Below are 16,314 nucleotides of genomic sequence, written 5' to 3'. Positions count from 1 at the left end.
TAACTGCAAATTGCTGTAATGTCACATACAACCAAGTGAACTACAGAAAAATCAAATGACATATGTGTTTTGAGTAAATTATTCGCTAGTTCTCTGCGGGAATTTTATATATGATAAATTACCCCTTTTGGGTTTATTTTACATTTTTTTTTTTCTGTTATTTTGTTTTAGGCAGTTTGGGGCCATCGGGTCACGTCTGACTGGAGCTGGATGGGGTGGCTGTACTGTGTCAATGGTGCCTACTGACAAGCTGAACACTTTTCTCAAAAATGTAAAAAAAGCCTATTACCAAACTGATGTCCAAAGGTCAGCGTTGGAGAATAGTCTGTTTGCTACCAAACCTGGAAGAGGAGCTTTGGTTTTTGTTGAGGCCTAAAGAACGTAAAAATTGTAAAGAAACTATGTAGGGCATTCGGAACTGGCAGTACTTCCCATGCCACAGTAAATGAATGGCTTTTCTGTTTTTTATTGTAATGAGCAGTTGCCATTATCAAAATATATTTCTAAAGAAGCAATTAAAAGAAAACTCTTTGATTATAAAGTCTTTTTTTCCCATACTAAATATGTCTTTCAGTATAAATGCTGATTTACAAAAACCTATTGATGAGGAAAAATGAAATTGAAATAAAGATGATTCTTTGTTACCGTGGATCTCTCTTGTTTTCCATTTACTGTCATAAAAGTAAGACCAGGTGGAGCAGTGAGCTGGTCCATCGTAGGGTCGGAACCCTGCAATGTTTGCAGGGCTCTTCTGTGCTTAGTCTCTTTGGGTGCTGGATATTCTTTTGTTCAGTGTCCTGTAACTATGGAAGATTAAACCAAAGCATTCAAAAAAATGGGAAGGACCTGGCTAAACATTAAAAATGTTATACTCTTCCTCAAACAGGATTATTACTGTTGTAATTAGTGATAATATTGGAGGGGCACCTGCAAGCCAAAGTCAAACATTAGGAATACATTATGTGAAGCAGGAAAGCTTTCCTTCTAGCTATGTTTCTTACGTACCTTTGTGCAAGGGTGACTTGTTAGGAAAGTTTCAACAAAACGTAATGCTCTCCAGAGCTGTACAATACAACATACTCCCCTAAGTGAATGAACAAATAACGAAGCAAAATTTGATTTTGAGTAAGGCAGACACCATATTCTAGTTATTGAATCCTAGCTGTGATTCCACAAGGTAGAACACTGGCATTTTTATGCAAAACTATTAGAAAGGATGAAATATAATCCATTGACCATGTAAAAAAGCCATTCAAATCTATAAGGAATAATAAAGGAGACAATTCACTCAGTTGTACAAAGCAAAAGTCAATAGGTAAGACCAATCATTGATCTTTGACATGTCATTGACACATTCTTGACAAACTGCTGTCTCTCTCCCACTTACAACCTTGAGCGTCAGGAGTGTAACTGTGCTGAGCTTCAAGTACAGGATCCATCACCCATGACCTGGCTGTCCAGTAGGAGAAATGGCTGTGAGTGCAGAACGGTGGCTGTACACCCGGATACCCCAGAGATGTCCTAACCCTGCTTCCAAGCGGGAAATCCGGCTCCTGTGCCCTCACTCTCACAGCAAACAAACTGCCACTTCTCCGATACCTACAGCGAAAACCGAAAGAGAAGCATTGCTAGTGTCATAACCCTTGCAGCCATAAAAGACACAGCAAGATTTGTCCCTGTGCGCATTTTTGTGATGCTAAGCAAAAGTTAACATCCAGAAGTCTGCATCAAATTAGAGATCTCTCGGAAGAGAACCTCTGTACATTACCCTTGCTAATTCAGGCCAAAAAGAAATTCTTAGAGGCTACTAATTCTGTGAGAGGACTCTGCCAAATCTGAACACAGCAGATGAACAACAGCCAACGCAAATTGCCAGATCTTTTCAGGAACCTCAGAGGGGAAATACAACGGTAATACTATCACTAGAAAAGATTTCTGTTTTCTGACAACCAGGAAAAGTGGAACAGAGAGTGCTGTAGATCAAGTAACTCAGGTACTCGAAAGGAAAAGGATGGGGTCTGGGCATGATGGGGGGAGATGAAAAGACAGAATTTGGGGGGAGGACAGTTAAAAGGATGCATTTGAGAAGGGGAAGGCAAGGGATAAGGGAGAGAAGAACAAGAGGCAAAAATAAAGGTTTAATCTCAAAATACTATTACTATCTACTATATTCAAATATAAAATGTTCACCATTACCATTTCTACTGTACAGTAGATGTGCTGTACATTCACCTAAACCTGTAACCAGGGCTCCAAAACCCCAACAATAGCTAAATATCTTCAAGGAACTCCAAGACAACCCTAGAAATTTTAAAGAAAATAATGTCACAGCTTTGTCATCAACTGCTTTATTAAAATCCTGCATTCAATTCAGCGAGTTCCTGTTTATTATCCTGTCGTAAAAAGGGAGTACGACACAGTACATACCGATCCTTTCACTAATGTGTGTGCACAGACTTTAGTTCAGCTGGATTCATGGAAGTGCTAATCAGTGTATGAGCAGAGTAAAGATATATTAGGAGATTTTTTTCCTTCTTAAGTTGAGCATGACACACAAAGTCATGGAAACTTCCCAAAAAAAGGCAGGCTGCAGTACATTTCAAAATTTTTCTGTCAATGAATCTTATAAATTATATTCTCATAAACAAAGAAAAGGAAAACAAAAAACTGGCACAGCATAAAAGAATAAAACCGAACGTTCTAAACTTCTGACTAATTTCTTTCCTTTTTTATTGCTTCAACGTCTTTCATACTTTTGCTGAAATCTGCAAATAAAATTGGGACATAACTTTAATTGAAAGACCTACAGTATTCAAACTATATACATAAAAATGGCACTTGGGAGTTTTTAGTTACTGACTAACAATAGGAAGTAAATGTTTCTTTTTAAACAAAAAAAAATAATTAATTAATCTGTGCTTGGGGGGTTTTTTTGTTTGCTTTTTAAACCTTTGAAGACATTTTTCTACATAATGGTAGCCCCTTCCCCCAATAACTGGAGCATGAGAATGATACACCAACGATGGGTAAGGTAAGCAGCAAGGATATTAGTCGTATTTCTTAACAAAAAAGCAAGATTTTGGTTTGGATGAAAATTTCTGTCTATAAAGCAGCAACCCCTAAGCAAGTCTTTCCAGATCTGTATTTTTAATAGCTTTTTCTGACTTCTAAAAGTCTCCTGTAGCTAAAATGATATTAATCAGTATATAGAATCATAGAATCATTTAGGCTGGATTTCCAGCAGACACCTGGTAAACTGAAGTCCCCCGTGAGAACAAGGGCTAGTGACTGTGAGACTTCCCCCAGCCTCTAATAGACTATTTCATCTGCCTCTTCATCCCGGTTGGGTGGTCTGTAACAGACTGCCACCAAGGCACCTGCCTCGCTGGCCTTCCCCCTGCTTCTCACACATAAACACTCAACCTTGTTGTCACCATCGTTGAGCTCTAGACAATCAAACCAGCCCCCAACACGCAGGGCTACCCCACCGCCTCTGCCTTCTGAAGGGTTCATGGCCATCCACTGCACAGACACACGCATTTATACACACACTTGGAAAACTAACAAAATTAAATGTCAGAATATACGCAGAGGTGATGCATCCTGTCACCACAAGCTATGATTAGCAGTGGAGTGTGATTTTAACTTATTATAATGCCTGACTAAGTCATTCAGTCATGAGTTTTATCTTACTGTGCAGTAAATGGGTTCTAAACCTTTCCAAAAAGGATTTGGAATGGAGACGCTGTAGATGTCAAAGTGCAGCAACATTGCCTGGGGCCATATTAATACTCTGTATTACCTTAATCCCACTGACGTGTATGTCTTCATCACTGTATTTGCTGTGTATCTTGTGCGTAGGAAAATGCTCGCGCTCTGAAACAGAACGAGAGCGATTTCACCATGCTCTTGACAGGAGGGGATGATGGCTGTGTATTGGGCGTTTGCTCTCTCGGACACAGCGCACACACACACAGAGCAACCTAAAATATAGTAATTACTGAACAACTTGGGGAATATTGGTTTCTGGTTAATATGACCTGAACACCAACTTTTACTGTACTAACTGCTATGTTACTCAGTATAATCCTTCTGAAATTCCCAAGTCCATGAGTGTCTAATAACATCTTGATACGCTGGAGCAACTGCTGTACTATGGTTACAGTCAAGTGAAAGATTTGGATTTTCAGCTAACTACAAAGTTTATTTCTGTACTAAATCCCAATCAGATACAGTTAAACAAAGATACACCCAGAACAACATTGGTAAGAAGTATCTTGTTCTAAAAAAAAGATACTTTGCTAGTGGTAGCTGTTATGGGCAGGACTGAAGCAGCGCTTTCTAATTCTTACCATCATATGGTTGGTTCATCAAGAAAAATGAACCATATAATACTGCAAAGTAACAACAGCATAAAAGTAAGAAAACACCATGAAACCTGTGATATTAAATTGTATTTTAAATGCTGATTTTGAGATGGAAAGCTAGGTATTGATAGGAACCTAGCTCACACAATGAGAAGTATGTACAATGGGGAATGTAAAATGGTAACTGAAAATTGCTCCCTGCGATACAGCCTCGTTTGACAGATTTTCCCCAGCGCACACACAGGACTGCCAGAGAAAGCACTGCCAAGCACCGGTGCTATCACATCTGTCCTACCTCAGCTCTTCAGTTTAGCCAGCTTTTTCATTGAACCAGAATCACTATCCCAAAAAAGAGAGACAAAAGATTAACGCTGTTCTTGATCTTATCTCTTGTGCTCTGCCCTCTGCTTTTGGACTTGTGTCAAAAGTAATTAACTGTGAGATTCTGCAAGATACCACATCACAGTCTCTGGTAACAGCACTGTGTCCGCTAGGAGACAGAATCCGCCCTGGTGCTGGCGGTGGGTAGTACCTGCCCTCCTCACTCTCGCATCCTTCCGCAGGACTGCAATACTCAGTCCAACCAGGGCAGTACGACCAAGCTGTAATTGATATATTGGGAATTGCTGTTTCCTGGGAAGATAATTATTATTTTTTCCCCCTCTCTCAGGTCAGCTGCAATTGTTTTACCAATAAAAACTGTAGATGAACATTTTCTGGAAGCCCCAAAGACTCTGCAGATTTGATCACCAAGTTCAGCAGAATGTGGATTTACCCCAGCTCATGCTCCCTCGTAAACAGTTCACTCATAGTGAGAGTCTGCACATAAAACTGATGTGCCCCAAAATCTCACGTGTAATTAATGCACTCATGCCAAATTCATCATATGCCTAAGCCTCAGTAATGGAAAATCTGCAGAGGAGTAAAAAACGTGGAAGCTAATCAGAGGAGAAGACACTAAAGAACTTGCAGAATTAACTGACCAGTAAAATGTTTGAGATTGATTCCCAATAGCAGTGGTTCCTGCAGAAGCAACAAATTGGATGAGGATTTATACAAAAACATTTGGTATATTTATTGAATTTTAAGTTTAATGCATTTTGAGAATTGCTATTGTCTCCTAAGCACTACTTCATTGGCCAAAACTACACATTAATATTAAAAGGGAAAAAAAAATAATCCTCTCCCCACAAAAGCATGCCTTTCTGCACTTGGCACATGAGGCTCAAATAACTCAATAAAGATTAGATGTACTTTAAACTGAAACACACTAGTGCCCAAGCAGCTGTCTTCTTTCCAGCCAAGCTGTACATGATTTGGGGTGGGAATAAAAATATGTTCTATTAGCCAATGATCAAGCCAGATGTACGGGGTTTGTTTTTTTAAATCCAAATTAATTTTTCAAGGGACACTAAAGCAGGTTTGGTGCAACTCTTACAGCAGTTCCTGAGTATTATTATTAAAGGCCTTATTTTTTGCCAAATTTCATATAATGGACAGCTTTATTCACGTTGTTCTACATTTTCTGGTTTCTTATCTGTCCCTTGTGACAAATGCATATGTTTATTTTTGTTGGCTAAACTGCTCTGACTTTGAGCTGGATTCTGTAGTTGTGTTTCTATTGATCAATTATCAACAGAATTAAATTCTTCTGATTAGATGCTGAAGAGTTTTCTACTGGCTTTCTCCCAGCAAACATCCTTTTGTAACTGTCTCCTTCCTGCCCAGGCTGCTGCCTGGAGAAGATGAGCCGACCCTACTCTTGGGGAAGAATTCAGTGAGTTGCTTTTAAGCAGCAATAGCAGCTGCATCAACAATAATTTTTTTATGAAGGTCTGAACCTAATTTTATATTAGAAACATAAAGCTCCAACTTTCATAGATGAGTTAAGAAGTCTAACAGAAAACAGGAGCTAAAAATCAGAACCAAAGGAGTCTAGCAAGGATTTGCAGAACTTCTGCCAGATTAAGTTAAAGCTCCACAGCTGAATCATAATCAGAGCTGAATACTAACTATGAATGGAAAGATTTGGGGATACAGGGTTAAAGATCAAGAAAAAAGTACCTATCATGCTGGTTTTAATGGTAGTTATGGTCAGGCCTTGACCCCAAGAATATATCCCGTTAAATTCCTGTGCAATTCTTTCTACAGCCAATACAACTCTATCAGCAGCAGAACAGATAAGCTTTCAAAAGCCTTGATGATTTTTTCTGGGATAGTTTTTTTTCCCCCCTTCTCTTTTCAGAAGACCATTTGAGAGAGCAAGGGGAGGCCTGGGCAGCTTTTGTTTCTGAAGATCTATAACCTGATGATGGCCAGTGGGGAGAGAGGGGGGCACTGTTGGAAATAATTTTCAAGACTTCCTCAAGAGGGAATAGGATGGCTGGTGTAAGCTGCTTCAAGAGACGGACTTAGAGACCTCTCACTATTGTTGTTGAAAAACTCCCAAATTTATTGTCTTGTCTGAAATTCGTAAAATACTTCACTTTCTTGATTATGAGATTCTAGGGTTTTGCCTTCACAAGGCTGATTTTTGGTAAATCAAATTAAACTGTTAAATGAATAAAGTTTTACCGATGGAAAAATTCTAACGATTTGTGGGATTTCTTAGTGTTATACTAAACTAGCAGCCTCTTGCACACAACCGGCTTTTGGTGACCTTCTTTCTCCCCGACTTAGTTGTGCTCATTCAGCAAGAAAAATCTGGTCAGATCCTCTGAAAGTGAGGGCATAACGATGCCAAGAAGCGCACACCAACTGCTGTAGCCCACTGGCGTTCAGGGCACCGAGATGGTGGTACACATTTTTTACTTCTGTCTATCACTAAGAAAATGGCAGTGACTTTGTAAGTTCTTCCAAGCCAGCCTAAGGGGTTGAGTTAACAGAGTCTGAATCTCAACGATCTGCTTTAGCTCCACTAATGAGATTTATTTTATTTCTATGTAGGTGGTCTCTTTATTTCTTAAATGCAATTAGCATACAGTTGGTGCCTGATGGTTTTATTTATTTTTGAAAGTGCCGACTACTGGACTTGCTTTCATAGTTCTAGAGTTTCCAGAATTTACTTTTGTGCTCCACAAGCCTATTTCAGGAAATATTTTGTAAGAGGGATGATATTTTGAACTCTACTTTTATGGCTGCAAAGGCTTCTCCCCTATTACTTCCTTTGTCTGTTCATTAGTGGCCATCTTTAATTCCTAGATGTGTTTTGGGGAGAGAAGTTAGTCCCCTTTGAAATACATACCATTAAAACAAAACATTAAAATACTTCCAGTCTTTACACAAAGTTATGTGGGGTTTTTTTGAGATTCTATGGGGTGTAGTGTTCTGAGTGGTACACTGAAATTTTACATATTTGTCCACTTTTAGGTTTTCTCTAGGACACTGCCTGACACGTTCATTAGCTGCCTTTTGCTCACAACAAATGTGTGAAAACCCATCTGTCTTGCTCTGTTTTAGCTGCAAAGTGAACAGAAGGTTTTAGGCTTTTAATCAAACTATGAACAATTTCGACATGCTGGTTTTTTCAGGACGACATAGATGAGTGCTATGTAGTGTTTCCAACTTGTTTTATTACAGTTTGCTTTCTGTGATTCATCAATTTATAATTCATACTCTCAAAAAAGAAAATGGAACATTTTTGAAAATCAACATCATGCATATTGCAAATTACAATAAACATGTCAGCAAAAGTGGATATACTAACATTTTATGGTGGCTAATTTGCTAATTTATTCTTTTTATATAAATAGACAAATTACAACGACCCATTGTGGTCACATTAAAGGGAGAATGGTGTGGAAATTTCTGTTCTCAATAAACCCATAAAGAAGTGGACACAACTTATTTTTAGACAGAATTCTGCTCATAATGTGAACAGTCACCTAAAATCTGCTGAGAAAAACATAATCAGTTTCACAAGAAGTCTAAAATTTTCTTTTTATCCCATTAGTCAGCCTAATAACAAGCCTTACAATTTTTTCCTTGTAAAGTTCATAAAAACAATATGACAAATATAAAAATACCACACTGAAAGTTGAAAAAAAAAAAGGGAGGGGGGGATGGGGGGAAGTTTTCCACTCTTCTATATAATGTTGCAAAATCTGCTGAAGCCGGTGAAATTGAATTAGTGTAACACAGAATCTGACACCTAAATACACTTATAAGAATTGCCCCGTTGTGACAAAAGCTGCTGAGATTTGACAGCATTCTTTATAAGCAAGCTGTCTTCCCCGTGACGAATACTGTACACTGAAAAGCAGTGGCAAACTTTTTTCTGGTGTTGTGTGCAAACACTTCAAAATACAAAAGATCAAAATTCTAAGAATTCCCAACAGAAAATGTTTCCGGGGAAGTCAAGCAAGTCTTCATTAAATCCTCCAAACCCGGTCTAGTTAGAACAATTTCACGTATGTCAGAAAGAATTAATTAGGAAATCTTTGCTTCTGAAACCCCGTTAAGATATAAACACAAAAGGCTCTGAAGAACTGCACTACAGAACAGATAAATCCTTCCTACATTCATAAAGATACATGCCAGACAGAAATATGTCCAAATTCAGAAAATACTCTAAACTTCCTTGAGATTTATAGGTGTTGGGATCCAAAGAGTATAGTTCAGGGCCATAATAGAACCAAGTCAATATATAAAGCTAAAATCCAGATACGATAGGAGTTTCATTACATTTTGTGAGGTTAGATTTATGTTTCTCATTCAGCCTTACGCCCCCAAAATCTAACAGAAATAAAGTAACAAAGCTGAAACGCAGTCTTACTTAAGACACTTTAAATCATAAGTTAGGTTAAAGGATAACAAGATGAAGGACCAATCAAATCTTTTTTCTTTATTTCTAAGTTTCTCTCTTTTAGGCAAACCACTTGCTGAGATTGTCTGCATTACTGTGGTCTGTCTCAGTCTAGAAAAGAGAAAACTGTCCCAGCTATTGTGGATCATAGCAGAAAAAGGAAATAAAATAAATGAGTGAGACTTCAGTACTGCATTCTTCTCCTCCCTGTCCCAGCTGGTTTAAACCATCTTGGGCAAAAGTTTTGAAGAAAGGTTTTCAAACACAATACAGGTTGGGAGTCTAAAAGGGTATAGTTGTTTCTAAACTTCAGGATAATTAGTCCTGCAAGTCAAAGAATATGACACAGCATTATCTGTTTCATGTGTCTTGAAGATAGTAGGAGACCAAAGGACTTGGTCCACCAAGGTCCAAAAAGCATATGCTTGTATTCTGCATCTGAACTGATAATATCCTTTATTGACATTTGTCAATTTGACATCTATTTGACATTTATTGACAAATGTCAATAAAGGATATTATCAAACAAACTGTCTGAAAATAATAACAGAACAGACTAGGAACTTCTACATACATATTAAAAAAAATATTTATGGAGAGAATCTTTTTTTAAACTAAGACTTTTTTCACCAAAACAAAGTACTGTACTACATAATGGTGATATCAATATAAGGAGGGATCAGAATTTCTGACAAAGACTGATGGCAATGACCTAATGTTTTGGGAGACCATTCTCCACTTCAAGCAGGAAAACTGCAGACTACAGTAGGGATAAGACCAAGTCCTTGGCATGGAATATAAATACCTGCAAGCAAGCTCGAGTAATTTTAAAATCAATGTAGTGTTTTATGCACAGTCATTTTAAAAATAATCAAGGTGTGTGATGAAGTTTTATCAAGAAAGAACCTAGTGAATCCCATTTTAAACTGTAGTTTACTACAATCACATTCTTACCTTAATCTGATTAATTCTTATATAAGGCTAAAGCATTTTCCTTTTGTGAACATTGAAAGTGGTAAAATACGGTAGGAAGGAGAGTTAAAAAAAAAATAAATCATATAAATCTTGTAAAACCAACCCCGCACAAATACAGGTTATAAAAGGAAAAGTCCAGCTTAAATGCAGCACTACTCAAATCCACTGTCAATATAATCTACACAAAGTTAAAGATTACATGTATGTCTGAATTTGTGTACTTTTGTAAAAAAAGAACCCAAACACCACCTAAAATCCCTCAAACTGCAGATCAGTAGAGAAAAATCCCCTTGTTTTACAGCTTATTTTCTCCAGTTACATGTATTGTTGTTTTCTCTTCATAATCTTCTATATTCTGGTACTGCCACTATGTTGGTAACTTTGCTCTGTAGAGCATTTTAGTAGCACAGTTCATAAATATGAACTGAAACATGGCTTTTGTTAGCGAGCTACCTATAGTATGCTCCTTTTAATGTCAGAAGTATGTAAAGCAAACCTCAAGATTTTGAATTCCTTTAGCGTATCACTTCTACATTCACAATCTTCACTTATTTCTTCACCTGCCATATATTTCCTATCTTCAAGCAGATCTCTGCAAATTGTATCCTCTGCTAACAAAAATGTAAAGATCATACAAGTTTCACTTTCTGGCAATACAAAAAAATTGCTGTCTTCCTGTTTTTCTGACATCCCTTCTCATCATGTAGCATCTTCTTGATACTGTAGGATACACATCACACTTTCAGTGAAATGTTAATAAACCAGATCTCCCCTTACTACATTTTCCACATTTTTTTCCCAGACAAATTGCTACGCAAAGAGATTTCACTACAGATGAATCAGTTCATGAAAAATGGTGCCAAGAAGGTTATTTAATCCACTTTCTGTGCCTTAAAAGATTAAAGTACATTATTGGGAATGTAAAGATTTGTTGATTCATTGGAAACTAGACAACATCTTACTAACACTAGCAATAAACCACAAGTCCTTAGCTCTGCTTGTCTTGGATGTTTTAAGACTACTATTACTAATCCTATATTCCTAGAGTGGTAGGAAGTAGAGAGTAAATACCCGGTTCCACAAGACTGACGTCTTTCTGCCCACCTGTCCCCACCCTGCCTGCCTACTGAAGCGAACAAAATAAAGCCCTAAAACGCGGGTATGTGCCTATTCAACTTTTTGCCATTTGAATGGGGCACATGCTGATGGGATTTCGCCTGTGCACCACACAGAAACGTTACACTTTATGCAGCACACACATGTTGTCCAAGTGCAAGCCTTACGTTCAACAAAGCTCCCCCTGTAATTTTTTGTTACAGTAGCAGATGAGTAAAACCATTAGTGGACAAATGGAGCACATAAGCATGACATGCTGAATTTTTTAGAGACATCTCTGGTACCCTGATGTCCATTCAGAAAAGCTAGTATAGAAAGCTGCTCACTTCTCGAAGGTCTTGGAACAAACAAGCAAAAGTTCTAACTTGCAGTTTTACAGTAAGTTGTCAGGCATCCATGAAGACAAAGCCAGATCTTAACTGGGCAAGTACATCTTAGCCACAGGTTGTAAAGTAGACACAGATGTACAAAACTATCAAGACAGGAAAACAAAAGTTTGGAAGAACAGTGAGAAGAGCTTTACATTTTTGCATAACAGGAAATCCACTGAACAAAAAGGAATTACAAATAACCACTAACATGCCTCATTTGCCTTAAAGAAATACAAAAGCTCCTAAAATGAGAAATAACATCATCGAATAAGAACCACAAAGTGAAGAATTTTATTTCAATAAAAGTCTTTGAACACTGCAGCTCAGCGCACAGAGAAGATGATGGAGTTGAAGACAAAGAACTGCTAAAATAGAACTGAAATGAAAGCCAAGATGAAATAACCTACTCAAGTTCTGATGCTGGCAGACAAACACCATTCAGAAAAAGTTTTCCGGCAACAACAATTAACCCATAGGGCTTCAAAACACTTCATATATTCACAAGAAGAATACGTGTGAGAATAACGTTCCAGACTGCTGAAAATTAGCAAAAGGGGGAAAGAGGTATCAAGCACTTCCAGGTCAGTCAATCTGAATTCTTAGAAAGATGTTAGAATACATGTGGGAAGAAAGGTTGCTTAACACTGAGATATGCTGGTTTGGGGGCAAACATCTCCAGGAGCCTGCATCTCATGAGCTTTCTTTTTGCACACAGATTGTGTAGTCATCCACCTTTTTCCAAGCCCTGCTATATGCACAGCCATAGGAATCTCAGCTTTTCACGGTTTCAGAAGCATTTAGGAGAGACTGGTAGAAAAAGAAAGATCCGTGACAGTGACATATATAAAATCCACAGTTACTGGAAAGTAACTCTTCCCTTTTCTCACTTGTCCTTTTTACACTGTAACTGAGGAGACAGTACTCCCCTCCAGAAGCTCAATAATAATTTCAAAGTCTGTCCAAGAGTTCTCTTAGCAAAGCAGTGATTCAAGGAATGAGAATGAGGCATTGTATTTGAGCACAGAGCTTCAGGAAAGCATAATGCAGCTCCACATAGCTGTACTGCAGAGATGTGAAGTGGAGAAATTCTTCGGCCACATCCTTGTTGCAGTAAACTCTTCCTGGAGCAGGTCTAATCACCAACGAAGAAAATAATTTTGATTGCCTCACAGCAATTCTTCCCTTGGCCCGCCATTTAAGTGGTCACTGCCTCTGCAGAGATGTGTGTGGTCACATCTATTGAAAAGACTTGTTTTACAGACATAGCTCAGGACATGCTGACACCAATGAACATAGAAACACTTTAGTCCCAAGATGTGAACTTAAGAAAGAAAATGGATAAAGTAACGTCCTGACTCAAACTGAATTATAATCTAACCTTCCTCACAATGTGGTGTTCAGACACATGCTATCTGGGAATAACTTATGTGTGCTGTACGACAGTCTACCACTGTATGCAGAAGTGACAGGCATGAAAAAATACTGCTATGGAAAGGTGCAGCAGCAGGCAGGTGGACAAGGGCCTGGAAAGGCTGATAAACAGAAATAACAAATTTAGATGTCACTGGTGCAGGGTACGTCTGAGGAGGAAACACCCTCACACCAGGAACAGAGAAGATGGAGAGCTCCCCTGATGGGTTACTGAGGGCAGAAGTTGTGCTGCTTATTAAAACCAGAAGTGATCTCAAATCCCTGCAGTGCCGTCCTGCTGTGCAGTAGGGTTCTCCCTGGAAAAAAGAAACTGGGCAGAGTGGAAGAGGATTGGTAACCAACAAGACGAGGCTAAAGAAAAGCTACTGTCGTCAAAAATGGTGCCAGATGATCAGAAAGGAGGAAAGGATGCCAAAGACCACGAACACTTTCTTCTTCTACCTTGATCCTCAAAGGATCCCAATGTCCCAGGCTCAGTGAGACAGGGAGAGGCAGTATCCAGCCAGTTTGCCAGCCTAGAGAGAACAGCCGTGGAAAAGTCACACCTCGGAACACAGCTGAGCCCTGCAGCCTGACAAGCCTACTTAAAGAGGGCTTTGTTGACAAGACGAGAGTAGAATGTGAATCACTGCACATCTGTCAGAACAGAAAGGAGCACAGGATTACTATCGATACCCCTTCTTCCTTCACTGTGACCACCAAGCTCAGTGACACTGCCATAAACGTGCCATCAGAGGCCACACCTAAACACATCTCAACATCTCCTGAATTGCTGTCTCTGTCAATATTATGATTACAATTGGATCTAAAGTAGGGCCCGCCTGTCTGAAAGCCGACATTTTCCAAATTACATCATTTGGTTTAATTAAAATCCTGCTTCTTCCCACAAGCTTTTCTCATTTGTGTTACACATGAACACTAGGTGCTCAAACTCTTGAGAAACAAACTTAACAAGATGGTCAGCATGTCAACAGGACTTTTTTTTATAACTCATATGACCTCACCCATCAATCCTTATAAGCAACACAAAAATAATAGCTCTGAGGTTAATTCCTCTTCCTTTTACATTTCTCTGTAGGTAAGTCCAGAAACCATTTAAACAGACATAAGTGATTAAAAAGAATTAATAAAACTTAAAGAAGACTTAATCAAGAATAACCAAGACTAGACAAATCCTGATTTTGACAAGCTTCTCATCAAGAGAATTAACATTCATTTACAATCCACTGATGGACAGTTTAACTAAAGGCACAGTATACCCTGAAGAACCTTTTTATTGCTGACCGTAATACTTGGATTAAAATTAGCACAGCATGATTTTTAAATCCCAAATTGAGTCTGCAGGGAAGGCAGTTAAAAAAAGGGGTTGGTTTTTTTTTTTTTACTTGCAAACTGAGCAAACTTGATCTGGAAGTCATTAACAGATAATAAACATAACCTTCCCCCACTCACTCCCAAGATGCCATCTCTACAGTCACTTTTCAGAATACAGTTGTGTTTTTACAACATGTCATCCTACAGAGAAGAGCTGCGCAGGCTTTCGTTTTATCTGATTTCTCCCTTAGCGCTGAAGAATTAGTGCCTTCTCTTCAACAGGCCTCGGTTCTAACAAGGAGAAAGAAGCGGAGTGAACAGAGAAGGAAAAAGTTGGTTTGCATAGTGAAATATGTTACTAAATGCTCTTTAGGATGACAAAAGCCTTTCTGAACAGAAAGTAAAAAATTACAGCTGGTCAATTTTAAAGCATGCTGCCTTAAACAGATACTTAATACACCTAGCCAGTTATCTCGTAGACAACAGTAAGTAAAGAGACTAGCCACTACTCACAAGGCCGTTTCTTAAAGAAAACTTCAAAAGTAGCTTTGGATATTTTAAACTATTCTTGTCACATGAAGTATCTGCATCCTCTTGGTGTTCAAAAGCAACTGGTTCGTTTTGCATAACAGCCTTGTAAACTAAATTGTAATCTCTTTTGCTGCATCATTACTGGCCATAGTCTACTATCATCAGGCTGGGTGTGGAGGTGCACCATGTTTTACTTCTTGCTTTCCAAGTATAAATAATTTGAAAACAGTAGCATTGATGGGCTAAGTAAACGTATTAAATAAATACAACTAAAATTAAAAAATAGATCATTAAAAATAATGATTCTGTTAACTGCTGCAATAAATCTAATTTAGTATCTCAAATTTGCTAAGCTCTTTACAGTCAACATGGAAAAAACTAGACCAACCTTTCTCGTTAAAATGGGAAACGCTGCCTCTGATCACCTGAACGGAGAACAACATTGCTGTATGAAGTGCTGCAGCTTCTAACTTTTGAAGCTTTCTTTTGCAGATATACAAGAATCATGACAATACTTTTCAAAATTTTCCAATTTCAAAGAAAGAAACGGGAGATCATTATAGGAGTAGTGCTATCGCCATCCTGGTCCAGAGACATTAGGTAAAGTTTCTGAGGAGGAGAACCTGTTGTATCACATTTTGATCCACGAGCTTTTATTTTGTCATCAAAGAGAGATAAACAGTTTATCCTCTTTCCTCACTGTGTAAATGACTCAAAATTAGACACGGTGCAAATATCATGTCACCTGCTTCTCCAGTTTGAAATTATCTACATTACTGGTTGTCTGAGCATCAGAGAAAAATGAATTTGTTAAAAGAAGAAAGGATTGGTGACCCAAGAGAGATTAAAGGGAAAGACATTCAGTACGGAAAGGGATTAAGTGCAGGGTAAATAAACCACAAAGCAAGATGTCAGACAGAGGCTGAACGTTCAAAATTTTATGTTCAAGAAGAGGTCAACGTAGAAGGATATTTCAAAATGTGACCAACCCATCATTCTGACACCAGTGCAAAAGAACAACTTCAACAACCATCAGATATCCCTTAATTTCTCCGAATCTTCTCAAAATCTTGAAGGGAAAAAATGAGAAAAAGATGGCTTTCTAAGCAAACCTGTGGAGCTAAGGTGTGCAGGCTCTGCCTACAAATGGAATTAGATAATTTAAAAATCAAGAAGATTTCCTATCAGTTCCTTATTTGAACACAGAATCTATAGATTAGGTTTTCTGCTCATCACTGGATGAAAAAAAACTTCAAAAGTTAAAATGAACATATCGAGAGCTTGTATGACTAAAAATCACTAGAGCTCTAAATGCTGCATCTGCTTTACTATACTTGAAAATCTGACTTCTCTCAGTAGAAAAAAAATAAGACATATCTGGATTGTTTCCTGTTATAACAGAAAA

At 38.2% G+C, this 16,314-nt stretch overlaps 1 protein-coding gene and 1 long non-coding RNA gene across 2 annotated transcripts in view; one reads left to right on the top strand and one right to left on the bottom strand.

Moving 5' to 3' along the window:
• Nucleotides 1–651, top strand: part of GALK2 (galactokinase 2) — a 48,729-nt gene extending 48,078 nt beyond the window's left edge. The window contains exon 10 of the mRNA XM_037394895.1: nt 172–651. Coding sequence (XP_037250792.1) covers nt 172–376 — 205 coding nt within the window. The 3' untranslated portion in view covers nt 377–651. The remainder of the gene's footprint in view (nt 1–171) is intronic.
• Nucleotides 1–16,314, bottom strand: part of LOC119151223 — a 102,652-nt gene that overhangs the window by 15,989 nt on the left and 70,349 nt on the right. The window lies entirely within an intron of this gene.

The sequence above is a fragment of the Falco rusticolus genome, chromosome 7 (assembly GCF_015220075.1).
Source record: "Falco rusticolus isolate bFalRus1 chromosome 7, bFalRus1.pri, whole genome shotgun sequence".
In the NCBI taxonomy this organism is placed as follows: Eukaryota; Metazoa; Chordata; class Aves; order Falconiformes; family Falconidae; genus Falco; species Falco rusticolus.
This window is presented reverse-complemented; position numbering and strand designations above follow the sequence as displayed.